The sequence below is a fragment of the Ixodes scapularis genome, unplaced genomic scaffold (genome assembly GCF_016920785.2).
Source record: "Ixodes scapularis isolate PalLabHiFi unplaced genomic scaffold, ASM1692078v2 PGA_scaffold4__175_contigs__length_147842914, whole genome shotgun sequence".
Classification (NCBI taxonomy): domain Eukaryota; kingdom Metazoa; phylum Arthropoda; class Arachnida; order Ixodida; family Ixodidae; genus Ixodes; species Ixodes scapularis.
In genome coordinates this window covers 127828348-127843550 of record NW_024609879.1, presented here as the reverse complement: position 1 = coordinate 127843550, position 15203 = coordinate 127828348, and the positions used below count along the sequence as shown (strand labels likewise).

The 15203-nt window shown below is 43.4% G+C and overlaps 1 protein-coding gene across 1 annotated transcript in view; it reads right to left on the bottom strand.

Annotated features, from left to right (window-relative positions):
- LOC8028106 (phospholipid-transporting ATPase ABCA3) overlaps nt 1-15203 on the bottom strand; it is a 71767-nt gene that overhangs the window by 50388 nt on the left and 6176 nt on the right. Inside the window, 2 exon segments of the mRNA XM_040205420.3 lie at nt 9194-9375; nt 14444-14632. Coding sequence (XP_040061354.3) covers nt 9194-9375; nt 14444-14632 — 371 coding nt within the window.

Here is a 15203-nt window from a genome sequence, read left to right as displayed (position 1 = left end):
TTGCCCTAAATATCTGACCACGGGTCTGACTTGAATGGGCTGTCTTCCTTTCTTGATGGAGCTTGTGATGACGTTCACACATTCTGAGATGCATCGGGGACGATCTGCTTCTGGAACTTTGAAGGCTACCTTCCTTGCCAAGGTTAGTAAAGCAGGTGGCTGTAAGGTGGGTTCCACGGAAAATTTAGGGCCTAGGTCTAAAGTCTTCCTTACAGGAGAAGGAATACTAACGTCGCCCAAGATGGTTTTTGTCCCTTTGACGGCAGTCAAGTTTCTCTTTTTGCAGAGCAGTTGGGGAAGAATCCCCCGCCAGAGAAATTCAGCAACTTGTCTCTCCGAATTGCTCATGTTGTAGAACAGCCTTCGTTGTTGGTTCTCGGTGCCTCCATGAGCAGCACAAGCCACTCTAAGGCATTCCTTGAAATACCTTTCTTGCCGCCAGTACTCGGAGCGAAGAATCCGACACAGTCTTCTTGCATGGCCTGCTGACGGTTGTAGCATACCGCACAATCCATGGAGTTCCACTGGACAGAGGCCCTTCTTGATGTGCCAGGAGGCCACTCTGGCACTAAACATGCACTGGGCCGCGAGGTTGACCAGATGAAAAATGTTACTGAAAGGGGCATATTTACATGTGAGAGGAGGATAGAGGCCCGATGTACTAGAAATGAACTTCAAAATGGTGGATACTTGGGCTAGTTGGTGGTTGCTATACATAATTAAACAGCGCACAAGGAGAGGGACAGAAAAGGAAGACAGAACAGGCAAGAACAGCTACAATTATTTTAGGTGTAATTTTATTTAATTTATTAGCTTTTTCACATCTTTCTCTTTTCCGATATATGTTCATGTGTGTAGTTTTCTTCCTTCTCCTTTTCATAGTAAATCGTCAGTTGCGAGTCAGCGCTTGCCTGTTCTGTCTTCCTTTTCTGTCCCTCTCCTTGTGCGCTGTTTAATTATGTATAGCAACCACCAACTAGCCCAAGTATCCACCATTTTGAAGTTCATTTCTAGTACATCGGGCCTCTATCCTCCTCTCACATGTAAATATGCCCCTTTCAGTAACATTTTTCATCTGGTCAACCTCGCGGCCCAGTGCATGTTTAGTGCCAGAGTGGCCTCCTGGCACATCAAGAAGGGCCTCTGTCCAGTGGAACTCCATGGATTGTGCGGTATGCTACAACCGTCAGCAGGCCATGCAAGAAGACTGTGTCGGATTCTTCGCTCCGAGTACTGGCGGCAAGAAAGGTATTTCAAGGAATGCCTTAGAGTGGCTTGTGCTGCTCGTGGAGGCACCGAGAACCAACAACGAAGGCTGTTCTACAACATGAGCAATTCGGAGAGACAAGTTGCTGAATTTCTCTGGCGGGGGATTCTTCCCCAACTGCTCTGCAAAAAGAGAAACTTGACTGCCGTCAAAGGGACAAAAACCATCTTGGGCGACGTTAGTATTCCTTCTCCTGTAAGGAAGACTTTAGACCTAGGCCCTAAATTTTCCGTGGAACCCACCTTACAGCCACCTGCTTTACTAACCTTGGCAAGGAAGGTAGCCTTCAAAGTTCCAGAAGCAGATCGTCCCCGATGCATCTCAGAATGTGTGAACGTCATCACAAGCTCCATCAAGAAAGGAAGACAGCCCATTCAAGTCAGACCCGTGGTCAGATATTTAGGGCAAAACTCCCAGAAACTTCTGCTCTCAGATAAAGAAGGAGGCTTTGTCGTCATGCCCGAGGGTATGTACAATGAAAAGGCTAACGCTGCTGTAATGAAAAATTTCAAGCCTGTAGACATAGTACTGAAAAAGATCAAGGAAAGAGCATATGCCACCTGTCAAAAGCTAAGTCTCAATCAGCTGGCGGTAAAAATAAAGAAAGCTGAGGGCTTGCACCTGGATATATTTTTTAGTGCAAAAACCCACAAAGATGCATGTCCCTTCAGGGCCATTGTATCAGAAAGGGGTACTTGGCAGAAACAGATCGCCCTCTATCTCCAGACTCACCTCTCTAGCCTCAACATAGTTGACCCGTTCCTCATACACAACTCCGAGGAGGTAATTGATTTTTTGAAGAGTGACACCAATCAGAAGAGAGGAGCCTTCAGCGTAGATGTGGTGGACCTGTATTACTCCATTCCACAGGATGCTCTCCTGGCTTCAGTCAAATCAACTATTGAACAATCAGGAGAAATCAAGTTTCAGAATTCGAGTGGTACTTCAACGGAAAGCTTCATGGAGCTACTAGACTTTTATCTGAAAGCCTTGTTTGTAAAATGGCAAGATTCTTCATACCTACAGCGGTCTGGAGTGTGCATTGGGTCATGTGTTGCTCCCATCTTAAGCGACATCTTTCTGGGAGGCGTAGACATGATCCTCGCACCGCTTTTGAGCACCATGTCTATTATAAAAGTCTTCAGGTACGTTGATGACTTTCTTATTATCCTCCAAGAAGAACAAACCGAAGACTTAATAGATACAATCCTGAGTGTTTTCTCCAGAAGCGGTAAAGGTCTGAGTTTTACGTATGAACAACCTATTCTAAATGTGCTGCAGTTCCTGGACCTATCTATAAAAATCTCAGATCACCACATTTGTTGGTCCTACCTACCACGCTCCAAAAAAGAAATTCTTAATTACCAATCTGCCCATTCAAAATTAATAAAAAGAGGGATAGCCAGTTCGTGCATGTATTCAGCTTTGAAAAAATCCTGTCACCACACCATCGAAAAGAGTTTCAGCACTCAAGTAAACAAACTCTCCAGATCCGGCTTTCCATCAGCCATGTTAAGTGAAGTTGCGGGCACTCTGATACAAACCTGTAAAGGATCGACCAAAAGAAAAAAGAGCAAAGACCTTACCAATATCCGACCACTAGTTATACCATACATCCACAAGACGTCGCACAACTTAAAAAATGTTGCCAATAGATACAACGTGCCCATGGTGTTTTCAGCCCCAAACAAACTGGGTAGAATTTGCATGCTTGTGGACAAGAACAATGACAGCAGGGCTTGCTGCATGAAAAACCACAAGGTGCACTTTGTGTCTTGCATTCTACAAGTGGTTTACCATCTTCCTCTGTCCTGCGGGAAAACCTATGTCGGACAGACTGGGCGTTGCCTCAACGACCGCTTGAGGGAACATAAACAGTCTCTTCAAACCACCACTGGAAGCCACCTAGCCATCCACTGCAGAACCTGTGGATGTGATCCAGATTTTTGTGCAACAACTGTTCTAGCTTCCCATAAAGAAAAAACAACAAGAGAAATAGTGGAAGCCTTTTGGATAAGAAAGCTCGAATCCAAATGTGTGAGCCAGCCATCATTAACACTACAAGACAGCGAGTATGAGTTTATGGGGGCAGCTGCGCACAAATAGGTGTATGGTCAAGGCTTCGGAGTGCCGGCACTGGACATGCCTAGGACTTTGAGAGATTGATTTTCATTTTATTATGTTTTCCTTTTCAGCTACAATTATTTTAGGTGTAATTTTATTTAATTTATTAGCTTTTTCACATCTTTCTCTTTTCCGATATATGTTCATGTGTGTAGTTTTCTTCCTTCTCCTTTTCATAGTAAATCGTCAGTTGCGAGTCAGCGCTTGCCTGTTCTGTCTTCCTTTTCTGTCCCTCTCCTTGTGCGCTGTTTAATTATGTATGGTCTATCCTGCCTCAATGTTAAAAGAAGAGCTACCGTAAAATACCGAGCAAGTGCTCACCTGTACGTTAGAGGTAAGCACGCGAGAATGGGGATGGCTGCTGGTTAGAACGGAGAGTCGAAAATCAGAAGGGGCATATGGTAGGGTAGGACCTTGCTTGATCCGACAGATCCGTAAAGGATCTGTCGTAACACCTTATGTTCAGAGCAGCTGCTCCAATATTGTAAAGCCCGCCTTGCGTTGGCTCTTTTGCATCAAGCTTCACTGCTTTGGGATAGCACACGCGAAGCAGCTGGTGTGGGGGAGCACCTCGGTTAGCTTGGTGGGTATTTGGACATGTCCCTTGCTTATATTTCAAATAGATAGGTGCAAATAGTGGACTTTGAATTCGAAGCGAATCCAAAGCGAATAGTGGTCTTGGCCAAATATTTTCTACTTGAATATTGAACAGTTTCTCCAAGCCTTTCACTACTGTTTTACCACACTTACACGAAAACCAGCTAGACTCATCAAGCTTTTAGTTGTCCATTCGTATGCGACGGTGGCCTCAGAAATTCCAATGCCTATTTGGTATGGCAAGTAAATGACGCATTCCACAAGTAATGACGCATTCCACACAAAGCCAGATACCCAGCTATACCAAATCAGAGATTTATGAATCTTATGGCTATATAAAAATTTTCTTTCTTTCATCCCCCCCCCCCAAAAAAAAATAGAAAGACGATTACTAATGTATAATGCAGGATGTCGGGGCATCTGCACCTAGCAAGAACTCTTGCATAATATATTAATTTTGAAAATTTTACTGGTATGTAGATATTAACAGTAACAGAGTTTCTAGTTCTCTTTAAATACACTATGTGTGTGCGTGTACCATCCCACTTTGAAAGTGTGTTTTCTCTGAAGTGAAAGGCTGTAATATGTGTACTTTTCTATATATTGATCGCAACAGGTTAGCCTGGTTGAGCACGCTTCTTACCAAACACCGGTGCACTGCAGAGAAGCAACACCCACGAAAGTGAGCTCTGCAAATGTTGCTTCCCTGCAACATAACAATGCTTGGTAATACCCGATTCACACGACGGACCCAATTGTGATTCTCATCCACGGACCATGTACCATGTGAACGTCACGTCACCGATTCCTGCAATCCACTCCTTGTCTGTGAACACGCAGACTGACAAAGTCGAGCGCCTTTTCACTCGCGGATTTTGGCGGGAGATTGACTTGGAAAGTGTTTAGTCTGGCAACGGTACAATGCTTTCTTGGTTTTTATTTTCAGGCGATTAAAACAAAAATGGCACATCGTTGTGTTTTGTGCATTTGCTGGTTCATTTTGTCACGCAATTCTTGGTTTCACGCATGAAACTACAGAAACTTAGTCTGGCTGTTGCGACGCAGGCTCCGGTATTCCTTTGGGTCAATGTCAAGAGGCTTCTGTCAAAACTTGTCTAGCACGCCACGGTAATTCTTGCAGGTCCAATCAGCCATTTACAGAGCAAGGCCTTTCTCATGGCTGTGCTGTACTGCAGTGCTGTGCACAAGTGCAAAGTGCGTGAAGGAATCTCCAAACGCCCCTCTGCGTGCTCAGAACTTCGTCGCTTTTACATCGAAGCCTTCTCGGGCAGGACCATGCCTGTATCGCTGTTGGGCCTTGGGTTAGTAAAGCTAGTGGTGCTTCGCACAAAGCCTATCACGGTGTTCTGTCTCGCACTGTACGTAAACAGCGGCGTACAATTCTGCATTGCGGTAGCAAACATATATTTCACTCTTAGACAACAGCGCCACGGTGCGATGTTTCTGTTTCGCGGCGCTGTTGGGTGGCGACCAGGTTCGGTCCATCCTCGCCGGCGTCTGCTCATCATGTCCCTCGTGTAAATGCGCTTCGGAGATGGACGAACAGCGGACATGTCGTCATGTGATCAATCCGTCCGCGGATCAGTTCGTCGTGTGAATCCGACATAAGGAGCGCGATAAACACTCAGAAAAATACGAACATCGCAGTTCATCTTGAAGCGAGCGTCGAATAGCATATTATTCGAAACTACTATTCAAAAATTCGAATATTCGCACAATCCAAGTTTCAAACGTTTCAGAAATAGGGGTTGGGCACTCAACACGACGTGGGCGCGTGCTCGGTATTTTATGGCGTGCCGCGTCGACTCATCCCGAGACCTCCACCGTCCACCCCGTTGGGCAAAAATCTACCGGTAAGTTTGAGCTGGGAGCATCTACAGAGAGACAGCTTACCTGGCAGCGGTTCTGCCCTAGCAAGCTCCAGAGAGAGTCGCTGACGAAGCCATTCCAAAAAGCCGGCTGCCGGAAATGGCGCTTCTTTCTCCTGGCTAATTTGGTGGGTTTTTCGTCGCCCTGCTGCAGGACGCATTGGCCCCCATTCAGCATGAGCACTGTCACATAGCCTACACTCTGTTGCAGGTTAAGCGGCACAAGCTCCTCCCTCAAAGCTCTCCACTCTTTCCACTTCAGCAAAAAGTGAATGTCGGAGAAGATGTGAGAGAGGGGGCAAGTTCACTCGCCTCCTCACTTGTGTCACTTAACCTGCAACGGAGCGCAGTTGTACTGCTCGCGGTGCAGTTGCCATGGGTTAAAATTGGTTACAATATTTACATGAGTTCAGAATCATGCCTTTTAAGCAGAACTAAGCTCGAACTTTGCCTCGGTCTTGCCTGAAAATGGAGCAGCGTGTAGGAGCGACCAGAGAAATCGATAGAATCAGTGTATTCAGCGAGGCTATTGCAGAGGCAAGTATTTGGCGACTGATTCAGCAGCTCCAATGACATTATAAGTGTATGTGTGATTTCTTCGTTTTTTAATTCTTTTTTTTTCCCCTGAACTGTTGTTTTGAGGAATAACCTTCCTGATCTCATTGTCACCAAAGCTCCCCCCAAACATTTTCTGGCTCCTTTTTGAAGTCATTTAGGTGTTGTATGATTTGTGTTTGATCGATTTTTGATTTTTGCTTTTGGTGTTTACGAGTAATTTGATTGATTACTGTTTAATATGTGCTTTTGCTTCAATTGACTTGGTTGAGCGTTCATTGTTTAATGCTTCTGCTTTTGTGATTCTGCTGTCATTTTTATTTTAGCTTTTTTTCTCTTAAAATGTTTGCCTTTTCCCCCTTATGTATTTTACTTCTCAAAGGACCTTGAAAGGGCCGCCAACAACCCCAAGATCGATACTTTTTTTCCTCGTCTCAATTGCTTCAAAAGCGCATATCAAAAAAAATAAATAAAACTTGCCAAACTCGTGTTGTTGCACTGTCTACCCCACATACCGTAAAATACCGGGCATGCACCCACATCACAATGAACACCCACCCACTACTTTTGCAATGTTTGAAAGCTAAAAAAAAGACATGTGAAGCGTCCGATCCAGACTTCCGAGCCCACCTAGCCGATCGAGATGGTCTTTCGTGTCCGCCGCTTCCCCGAGCGCACCAGCGCAAAGTGGCAAAGCTAACTTCATCAGTGCCCCTTCTGCACATTTGCTCTTGAGCTTAGCAAGTGCCCATTCCCCAATTCTTTGAGATTATCTCTAAGCTTCGGGAGGGCACTTTCTCGGTATTTTACGGTAACATGGCTATACCACGGAAAAACCGATGTGCTAAAAAGAAAACAGCGCCGCGTTCATTTTGCTACAATACCAGATGGACAATGGGAAAGTTAACCTACTGGCACGTCATGGCATCAATTCAGGTGATTGTGATCAGCAAGTAGAAATTATTAAGAGCTTCTCGTTTCCAATTGACCGGACTTAATTAGAGGAATATGGTCGCATTATACTTGAGTTTGTTTGGTAATCACTCCATCTGATGCTTAGATATTATGTAAAAAAGGTGTATACCTTTTTATATAATACATAAGGTGCTGTTATATTCGTGTATACCTTCTGTTAGTCTTGCTTATTTGAAAATTCTTCATAAATCATCAGCAGGTATCTGACAGCTTAAAATTTTAAAAAACTAAAGTTGCCTGTAATTTTGCAAAAGAAGAAACTGAAAATGCTTTATAATATAGTGCATTCATCCCTATACTGTCTTAAATTAGGACCTTGTTTAGGGAGCTATTATTGGTAAAAACTGAAATAGGAAGAACCAAACATGTTAATATTAGAAAAATCTTAGTTTCTCGAAAAATCAGATTCACCACCGTTAATAACACGTCTTAAAAAAAGTTTTATGCTAATTTAAAGTCATATTAAGGAAGGTTTCCTTTGAATGTTTTCTATAATATTTTTTGTAAAGTGACTCTGAAGTAATGGCATTACTTCAGCAAAGTAACTGTAACTGTAACTCTAGCAGGGTTACTTTTTGACCCTGAGTAACTGTAACTGTGACACTGTTATATTTTAGCAGTAACGTGCCCATGAATCGCCATAAGCATTTTGGTATGGCATACATAGCAAGTGCTATAATGTTTTATAGGTCATAGCATGCTATGTATGCTGTGTGTGCCTAAACAAAAGTGGATGCGTTATCAGTTCAAAAAGCCGTAACATAGTCTGCCACTTGACATAAAGCCACAAAAAAAGGTCATGTTACAGCTCATGTTTAAGCCATTTTGCTAGTTATGGATTAGACTTAGCTCTGATATTTAGTAACCTATCGTCATAGTGCATGAATTATAGTCTGCACAAGCAGGAGCACATACAAACACCTGATCATGCAAACTCACAAGCAAACTACAACATATGTCGTGCATGCTGCCCACATGACTTAATGCACACAAGATGCACACAAGCAAGAACATGAATGCCATCATGCAAACATGACAATGATGACAGGGGTGGAACACTACACTGGCTTGAAACTTGTCTGTGTACAACACACAACTGAAGAAAGTATCAATGATTCATTTCCACTTATGGCAGAGGTTCTTAAACTGGATCGACCCAAAAGAGTTCCTTGAGTACTAAAGCTCAGTCTCTCTTACCCTACCTTTAGCTAAATTACGCTTACAGTGAACTTAGTCATAAAATACCAATGGAAACAACTTTCTTCACATGTAGCTGTTCGGAACCAGCCCATGTCTGCTTCCCATTTAAATAAAACAGCAGCAACATTGGCTATTGTAGCTTCAATTTTGAAGTGACCAACAGATACTGGTCAACTCTTTCAGCCTATAAGGCACCATAACTGAACAAAAATGAATTCTTACTAGGTATTTTCCCCCTAGGTGTACACATGCCTCACCTATAACAGTTTCAACAAAAAACCTTAGCGACACGCAGAGATTGCATGAATGTAAACAAACTAGTTCGAAGAAAGTACAAAGACTTAAATGTTAGAAAGAGAAACTCGGCACATCCTGGAGTTTCTGATGACCCCAAGTATATCAAGCAGATCATTTCAGACCACAATTGCTACAAAGATCAATAAAAAGGAAGATTTTGCTCAAGGCTGTGATTGGCTACTGCTGGCCGATCGACCCAGGGTGGCCGAAGTAACACCCGACAAGACAGCAGGCTATAGAAAATGTGCAGTCCCTTTACCCTTCTGAAGCGACAAAGGTGTGCATTTACCTGCAAGAAGTACAGGGGGTGCTTCGGAATGCCATACTGGTAAGGCCACACATTGTCTAGGTACCACAACAGCAGGCCGTAGATGAAGACGGAGCCGATCATGACCAGCATAATTTCCAGGAGGGTGACATTGTCGGAGGGCACCGCCTGATTATTTATATTGGTCCAAGAGGCACCAATCCCTGCACAAAACATTGATGTCAGTCTTTTGATCCATCGATCAACCCGTTATATGCAGAAGTGCACTGTGCAAGGTATGATGGGTTTTCTCGTTTCTTTGTTGCAGCACTTTGACTGATCATGCGAGATCACGTGACGCGGCCGCACAATATTGCGGTGTAAAGTGATGCCATGCCACATAACATCACGACATCATCATGTGACATAACAGTTTATTTCAATCACACCTGATGGTGGAGCCAAGAAAAAAAAGCCGCTCTACGCGGCGACGAGTTCTCAGCCCCAGTACATTCTGCAGTAGCTTCGGAAATATGTATCAATATCAAAACAAAATTGTGCGTAATCACAATGAATACGAAAAAAAACAAGAAATTAAAAAATATCACTGAGCACAATATTAGTCGACATTTGTAAATCAACACAAAACATATGTTTAAACCGAGAAAAATAGCACAAGAAAACAAATCTTATCACATCAATCCATATACAGTATGCAAAATCATGCATGAAAGAGCAAAATTCACCCAAAGTTAATTTATCTATAAACACACCTTCAGAATGTAATACATTTAGAAGCTTTGGGACTCGGTATGCTAACATTTCCCTTCCAGTGTATAGTCGACACGTTGGTACATGCGAGTAATCTGGATTACGAATTTGGTATGGTAGGATACATTGTTGCAAGTCAGACAATTCTACCAAGGAAAAAGTGTTACTATAAAGAAATTCTGTTCTAAGTTTTGTGGATGGCCTATAGTTATAGAGATTGTGAATACTCAGTATATTATAAGTTTCAAACAGGTTTTCCATGTGCGAAAGATAAGGTATGTTTGCAATTACTCGCAACATTATTTTTTGAAGCAGGTGCACTTTCTTAAGGGGTAACTGCAAAGAAAAAAAAGTATTTTTTTAAACAGCCTAATTGGGACAAGCATGTCACAAAACAAATGTTCCGCAAAAAAAATATTTTTTTTATCAATATTTACGCCACAGGTCGTAATTTAGTCGGAGTCAGAACCTTTCCACATTTGAAACTCCCGCTCTTTCGACCCTCGCAAAAAAGGAGTATGCCCCGCCCCTCACTCTTCTTGCGTTGCGGGTATTGCGGAGTTGGACGACGCAGCGTCTCGACTTCTGGTAAGATCTGGCAACAACGCACGGCGGCGGTATTGTTTTGGTTTGACGCGGTTTACGAGCACATGTAGCGAAGATGTGACCGGAGAAGGTGTCCCTGTGATGTTCCCGGAAGATGGAAAGTATCATTCGTAATCGTCGTGCGTGCTTTGAAAGCGAAGGAAGTCACAGAATCCATGAGTGCGCAACCACAAGCCAAGGTTCACGACAGCGCTGCGTTGGTTTCGGCGATCTCGTTCTGTTTGGTGCAACACGGCGATGCGACAAAGAGCTGAAGCGTTCGTGGTGTGTGTAATGCGGTGCAAACACGGAGCGCAAATTGGTTGTAGTGGGGTTGACGTTCAACCATTTCAGTCCCGTCGTCGTCAGCTGATTCAGTCAAACTGGTCCGGGAGGACACAGCGAGCGTCTTTAAAAGTAAATCTGCCTCGTTCTGTTTCAAAAATTGGAAGTTTCCCAACGCATAACGTGAGTAAAAAGCTGCGCGTGCTTTCAACAAAATTACGTCATTTTAATTGAACAATGGGCTCCAAATTGTTGTCCTAAATCGGCCGTTTTTATGCTTCGTGTTGGACTGCGTTTGCACAGCGACGTGTTGCATCGTGCAGTGTGAATAAATTTGGGCACGATTTCGTACCTGCCTACAGATGCATGAACTGAGACCACTTTTTACGTAGTGAACATAGTGCTTTTTAATTTTGTGTCCAGTCGCGGACGTTAGGTGCACACGGGGCGAATCCCGACCGCCTCCAGAGCGATATGACGAGAGCGTAACTGGACACGTTTGTCGCTACGCCAATGCCCGATTGCCTCCAGCCAATAGCATTCCTTTCGGGGCAAAATGGCTGCTGGAAGGCTCGCTGTCGGGATCACTCATCTGATATCTCCGAAAAGTCGGTATTTGCACGCGCAAGCAAACAAACAAAAAGCACGCTAAGCCAGCAAAGAGGAAAACGAAAGAACTGCGCTATGAAAGTCAAAACCCCGCGTCGCTTCCTATCACTAACACCTGCGACAGCTGCTAAACACACACTACTTCACTTCAAGAAGTCTCACTCAAGCACCTGGGTCAGCACGAAACACTTATCATTTCGGCGAAAAGATTAGGCGAGACAGGCGGGAGCAGAGACTTCGGCGGCCATGAAAGAATGGCGAAGCTCTTGTTTGTTATGGTATGAATCCAAACGGAAGTGCCCGTCTTGTAAACATTTTGTAAAGATTAATAACTCTCATCACATGGGTTATTCTTTAAACGTAAAATATGCCTTTCAAAAGAAAATTGCAACATATAACAAAGGTTTAACAACCAAGATCTAAGCTGTCAATCAAACTCTTAGCCAGCCGATTCGTATTCAACGTCACGGAGTACCAACTTCGTGGCGCGCGATTCAAAACGGTCGAAATAGCCGCAAACTAAAATCGGTCTCACGCAATAAATATTGCTGTAAAAATTTTTTTTTCTCACGGAAAAATTGTTTTTTTGACATTCTTGACCCAATTAGGCTGCTTAAAAAAAAACTTTTTTTTTCTTTGCAGTTACCCTTTAAGATTGGCTGCAGTGGTTGTACCCCAAATTAACGAACAATAATATAAATGGGAATAAAATAATGATTTGTATAATATTTTAACAGATGTAGGAAGCATATACCAATGCCAACATATAACCCACAGTTCTTGACAATTTTCTATTTAAAAATTAAATATAGTTTAATGAGTAGTGATTTCGCAGAATTTGTCCTGGTATAGTAAGAATATGTCCTGGTATTTCGATATAGTAGAGTAGTGATTTCGCAGAATATGTCCTGGTATAATAAAAATTATACCAGGACATATTCTGCAAAATCACTACTCCAAGTGTTCTGAAATTATCAGTTAATTCAATATTTACTGAGTTTAAAGTAATGGTGTTCATTGGAGGGAAAATTTTATGCTTAGATCGAAATAGTATGGCTTCAGTTTTACTTGTATTTATTTTTAAAGTATTTTTTTTTGTCCATACCGATATCTGGCCTAACAATAGGTTCACTTTTAACACGAGCTCTTCAGGATCGTTCGCAGCGTACAGAAGTGTTGTATGATCAGCATATATATTATCAATTTACTTGTTCGGTCAATATTCACAATGTCATTTACATATACGTTAAAGAGAAAACGGCCTAAGATACTTCCATGACTAAACGTCAGCGTCGAGTCTATATGCCACATTTGAAGTCGTGTGAATAGTGGATTTTGATTTCAAAGTGAATAGTGGTTTTGGGAGTAATTTTTCAAATCGAATATTACATAGTTTCTTCAAGCTTTTCACTCCTGTTGCACCATGTTTAAATGAAAACCCATCTAAACTCAGGAAGGTTGTTCCCAAGCTTCAACCTGGCCATTTTAATCTAACTATATTTATGAACTGTGACCTCAGAAAGTTTGATGCCTTTGGATGGAATTAAACGACAAACTTAACATAAAATTAAACCTATAAAGATACCATAAAATACAGAGCAAGCGCCCACTCAAAATATGAAGATAATTGCGAAAAACTAGGGGATTGGTGCATGTGAGGTCATCACTTTTACATATATACTATATGTACTGTGCCTATCTTTTCAGATGTTTCAATTTTGGGGGTGGGCGCTTAGTGCGGAATGGGTAGATGCACAGTATTCTATGGTATACCTAATTGAGTGGACTTACAAATCTTACATCTGATTGAGTGGATTTACAAATAATTTTTCTTCAATCTCGAATTTGAGAAGAAAAAAAAAGAATCACAAATTATGAATGCAGGTTGGCAGGGCATCTCAGCCTAACATATAATCATGCATAACAGTCACAGTTTAATTTTAAGAGTTTTACTGCAATGTAGGTACCAAGATTCACAAAATTTCCTTTTTCTTTTCTTTTTTTTTTAATACATTAGACGTCTGCGAGCACTATCCTGCTTTAGAAGTGTGCTTTTCCGCCACGCACACAATTTCGATGTTTATGCTTTTCTAAGTGTCGATCGCGATGGGTTACCCTGTTGAGTGCGCTTCTTGCCAAGCACGGATGCACCGCGTTGCTTTTCTGTAGCACACCTGTGCTCGGTAAGAGGTGTAACTCAACAGGGCTAAACCGCCGCAATCAACACTTCGAATAATACTAATATCGTAGTTCATTTCGAAGTGAATATCTAATAGCGTATCATTCGACACCACTATTCAACATTTAGAATATTCACACAACACTACACACTTTGCAACTAAAGTCCCATGACCTGACATGAGGCGAAGTGGTAACAAGACGTGACTTCAAGCTACGTACGATTCGACACCCAATGTTAGCATAGTCAGTGGCAGGTTAAAAACCCAATAGAGGCTCTGCTTCAAGCACAGGCTTTCTGCCTATGAGAAGACGCTGCACGCTGTCACGAGCACGTACTGGAGGTACAGCGTGTACTGGGTTCCGAGTTTTTAACCTATCACTGACTATTGATCAAATAACGTCACCGACACTGTGACGTCGCCGCTCTAGAAGCACCGATGCAAAGCGCTGGCCTACGAATCCCTAGGCAGCGGTTTTAAGTCCCAGCCACGGTGCCAGCAATATGATCGAGGCTTATTGCAGAGAAGGCCTAGATTCAAGGCGCACGTGAAAAGATCCCCAGGTAGCCAAAATTTTTCACAAGTCCTACGCTGCTAGGCGACAGAATCCCTTTGCAGGTTTGGCACGTGAAACCCTGAAGTCTGACTCTGCCTTTGATTGCGACAACCTCGCACCGCCAGTCGCGTGAGCAGAGGTCACGTGACTCGCTGCACACGAACACAAAGCCTGAGTCTGTTTCTGTCGGAATGCAATCCCGCCTTAATAAAACAACTCCGTGCACGAAGGCAGACGCGCCGTATCGTGGACGATCAGAAGGGCCGACCGATGAACGAAGAAGGCAGGCATCGACGGGGGCCTCACCCTGTCCTTCGAAGTACGAGATGAGCCTGTAGCACCAGTAGAGCCCACAGTTGGGGAACAGGGAGGTGGCCAGTTTGACCGAGCGGCCGATGACCATGTAGTTGTCCTGACCCAGCGGGTCCAAAAGCGTCGTCGGCAGGCTGTAGCTCAGCACCCAGCCCACGGTGGAGAAGATGACGCCGACCACCGCTGCATGGTCGATGCGGTCCCGATTGGTCAGAGTGGAACACAAAGCAGCGGTGTGGAAGAGGCCAGAAAAACAGAATTCAAGCTTCAGGCCGCAGTTACGCTGCTTGTACATCATAACAAAGACACGCGGGTCGCTGCAGACACGGCGGCAGAATTGTCTGCAAACATGCCACGAGCATGTCCGAAGCATGTTTGCTTTGCACATGTGTGTGCTTTGAACGTGTCTCGCAGAGTTTTTGTATGACCAATGTGGCAGGGCTCTCATACCAGGAAGAAAGACGCTTCAGAGGGCACCTGCAGACTGTCTTTTGTAGGACATGTTAGCGGCGTGACCGTGACTTTGAAGAGGAATGGGGAGCTCCTTCAGGTAACAAAAAATACAAAAAAAAAAACAGATTTACGTACTAGAAGTTTGTTTTTGAAGGTTTATGGGTCCAATTTTATTTTCGTCCTCTAGAGTTTTCGTGAAACGAGCTGTACTTCGAAAATCTTGCATAGGGCAGGTTTCGGGAATGTTTATGGGCCCATTTTGCACATAGGGTGATATGCCATGTGTTGATTACCATGGGCC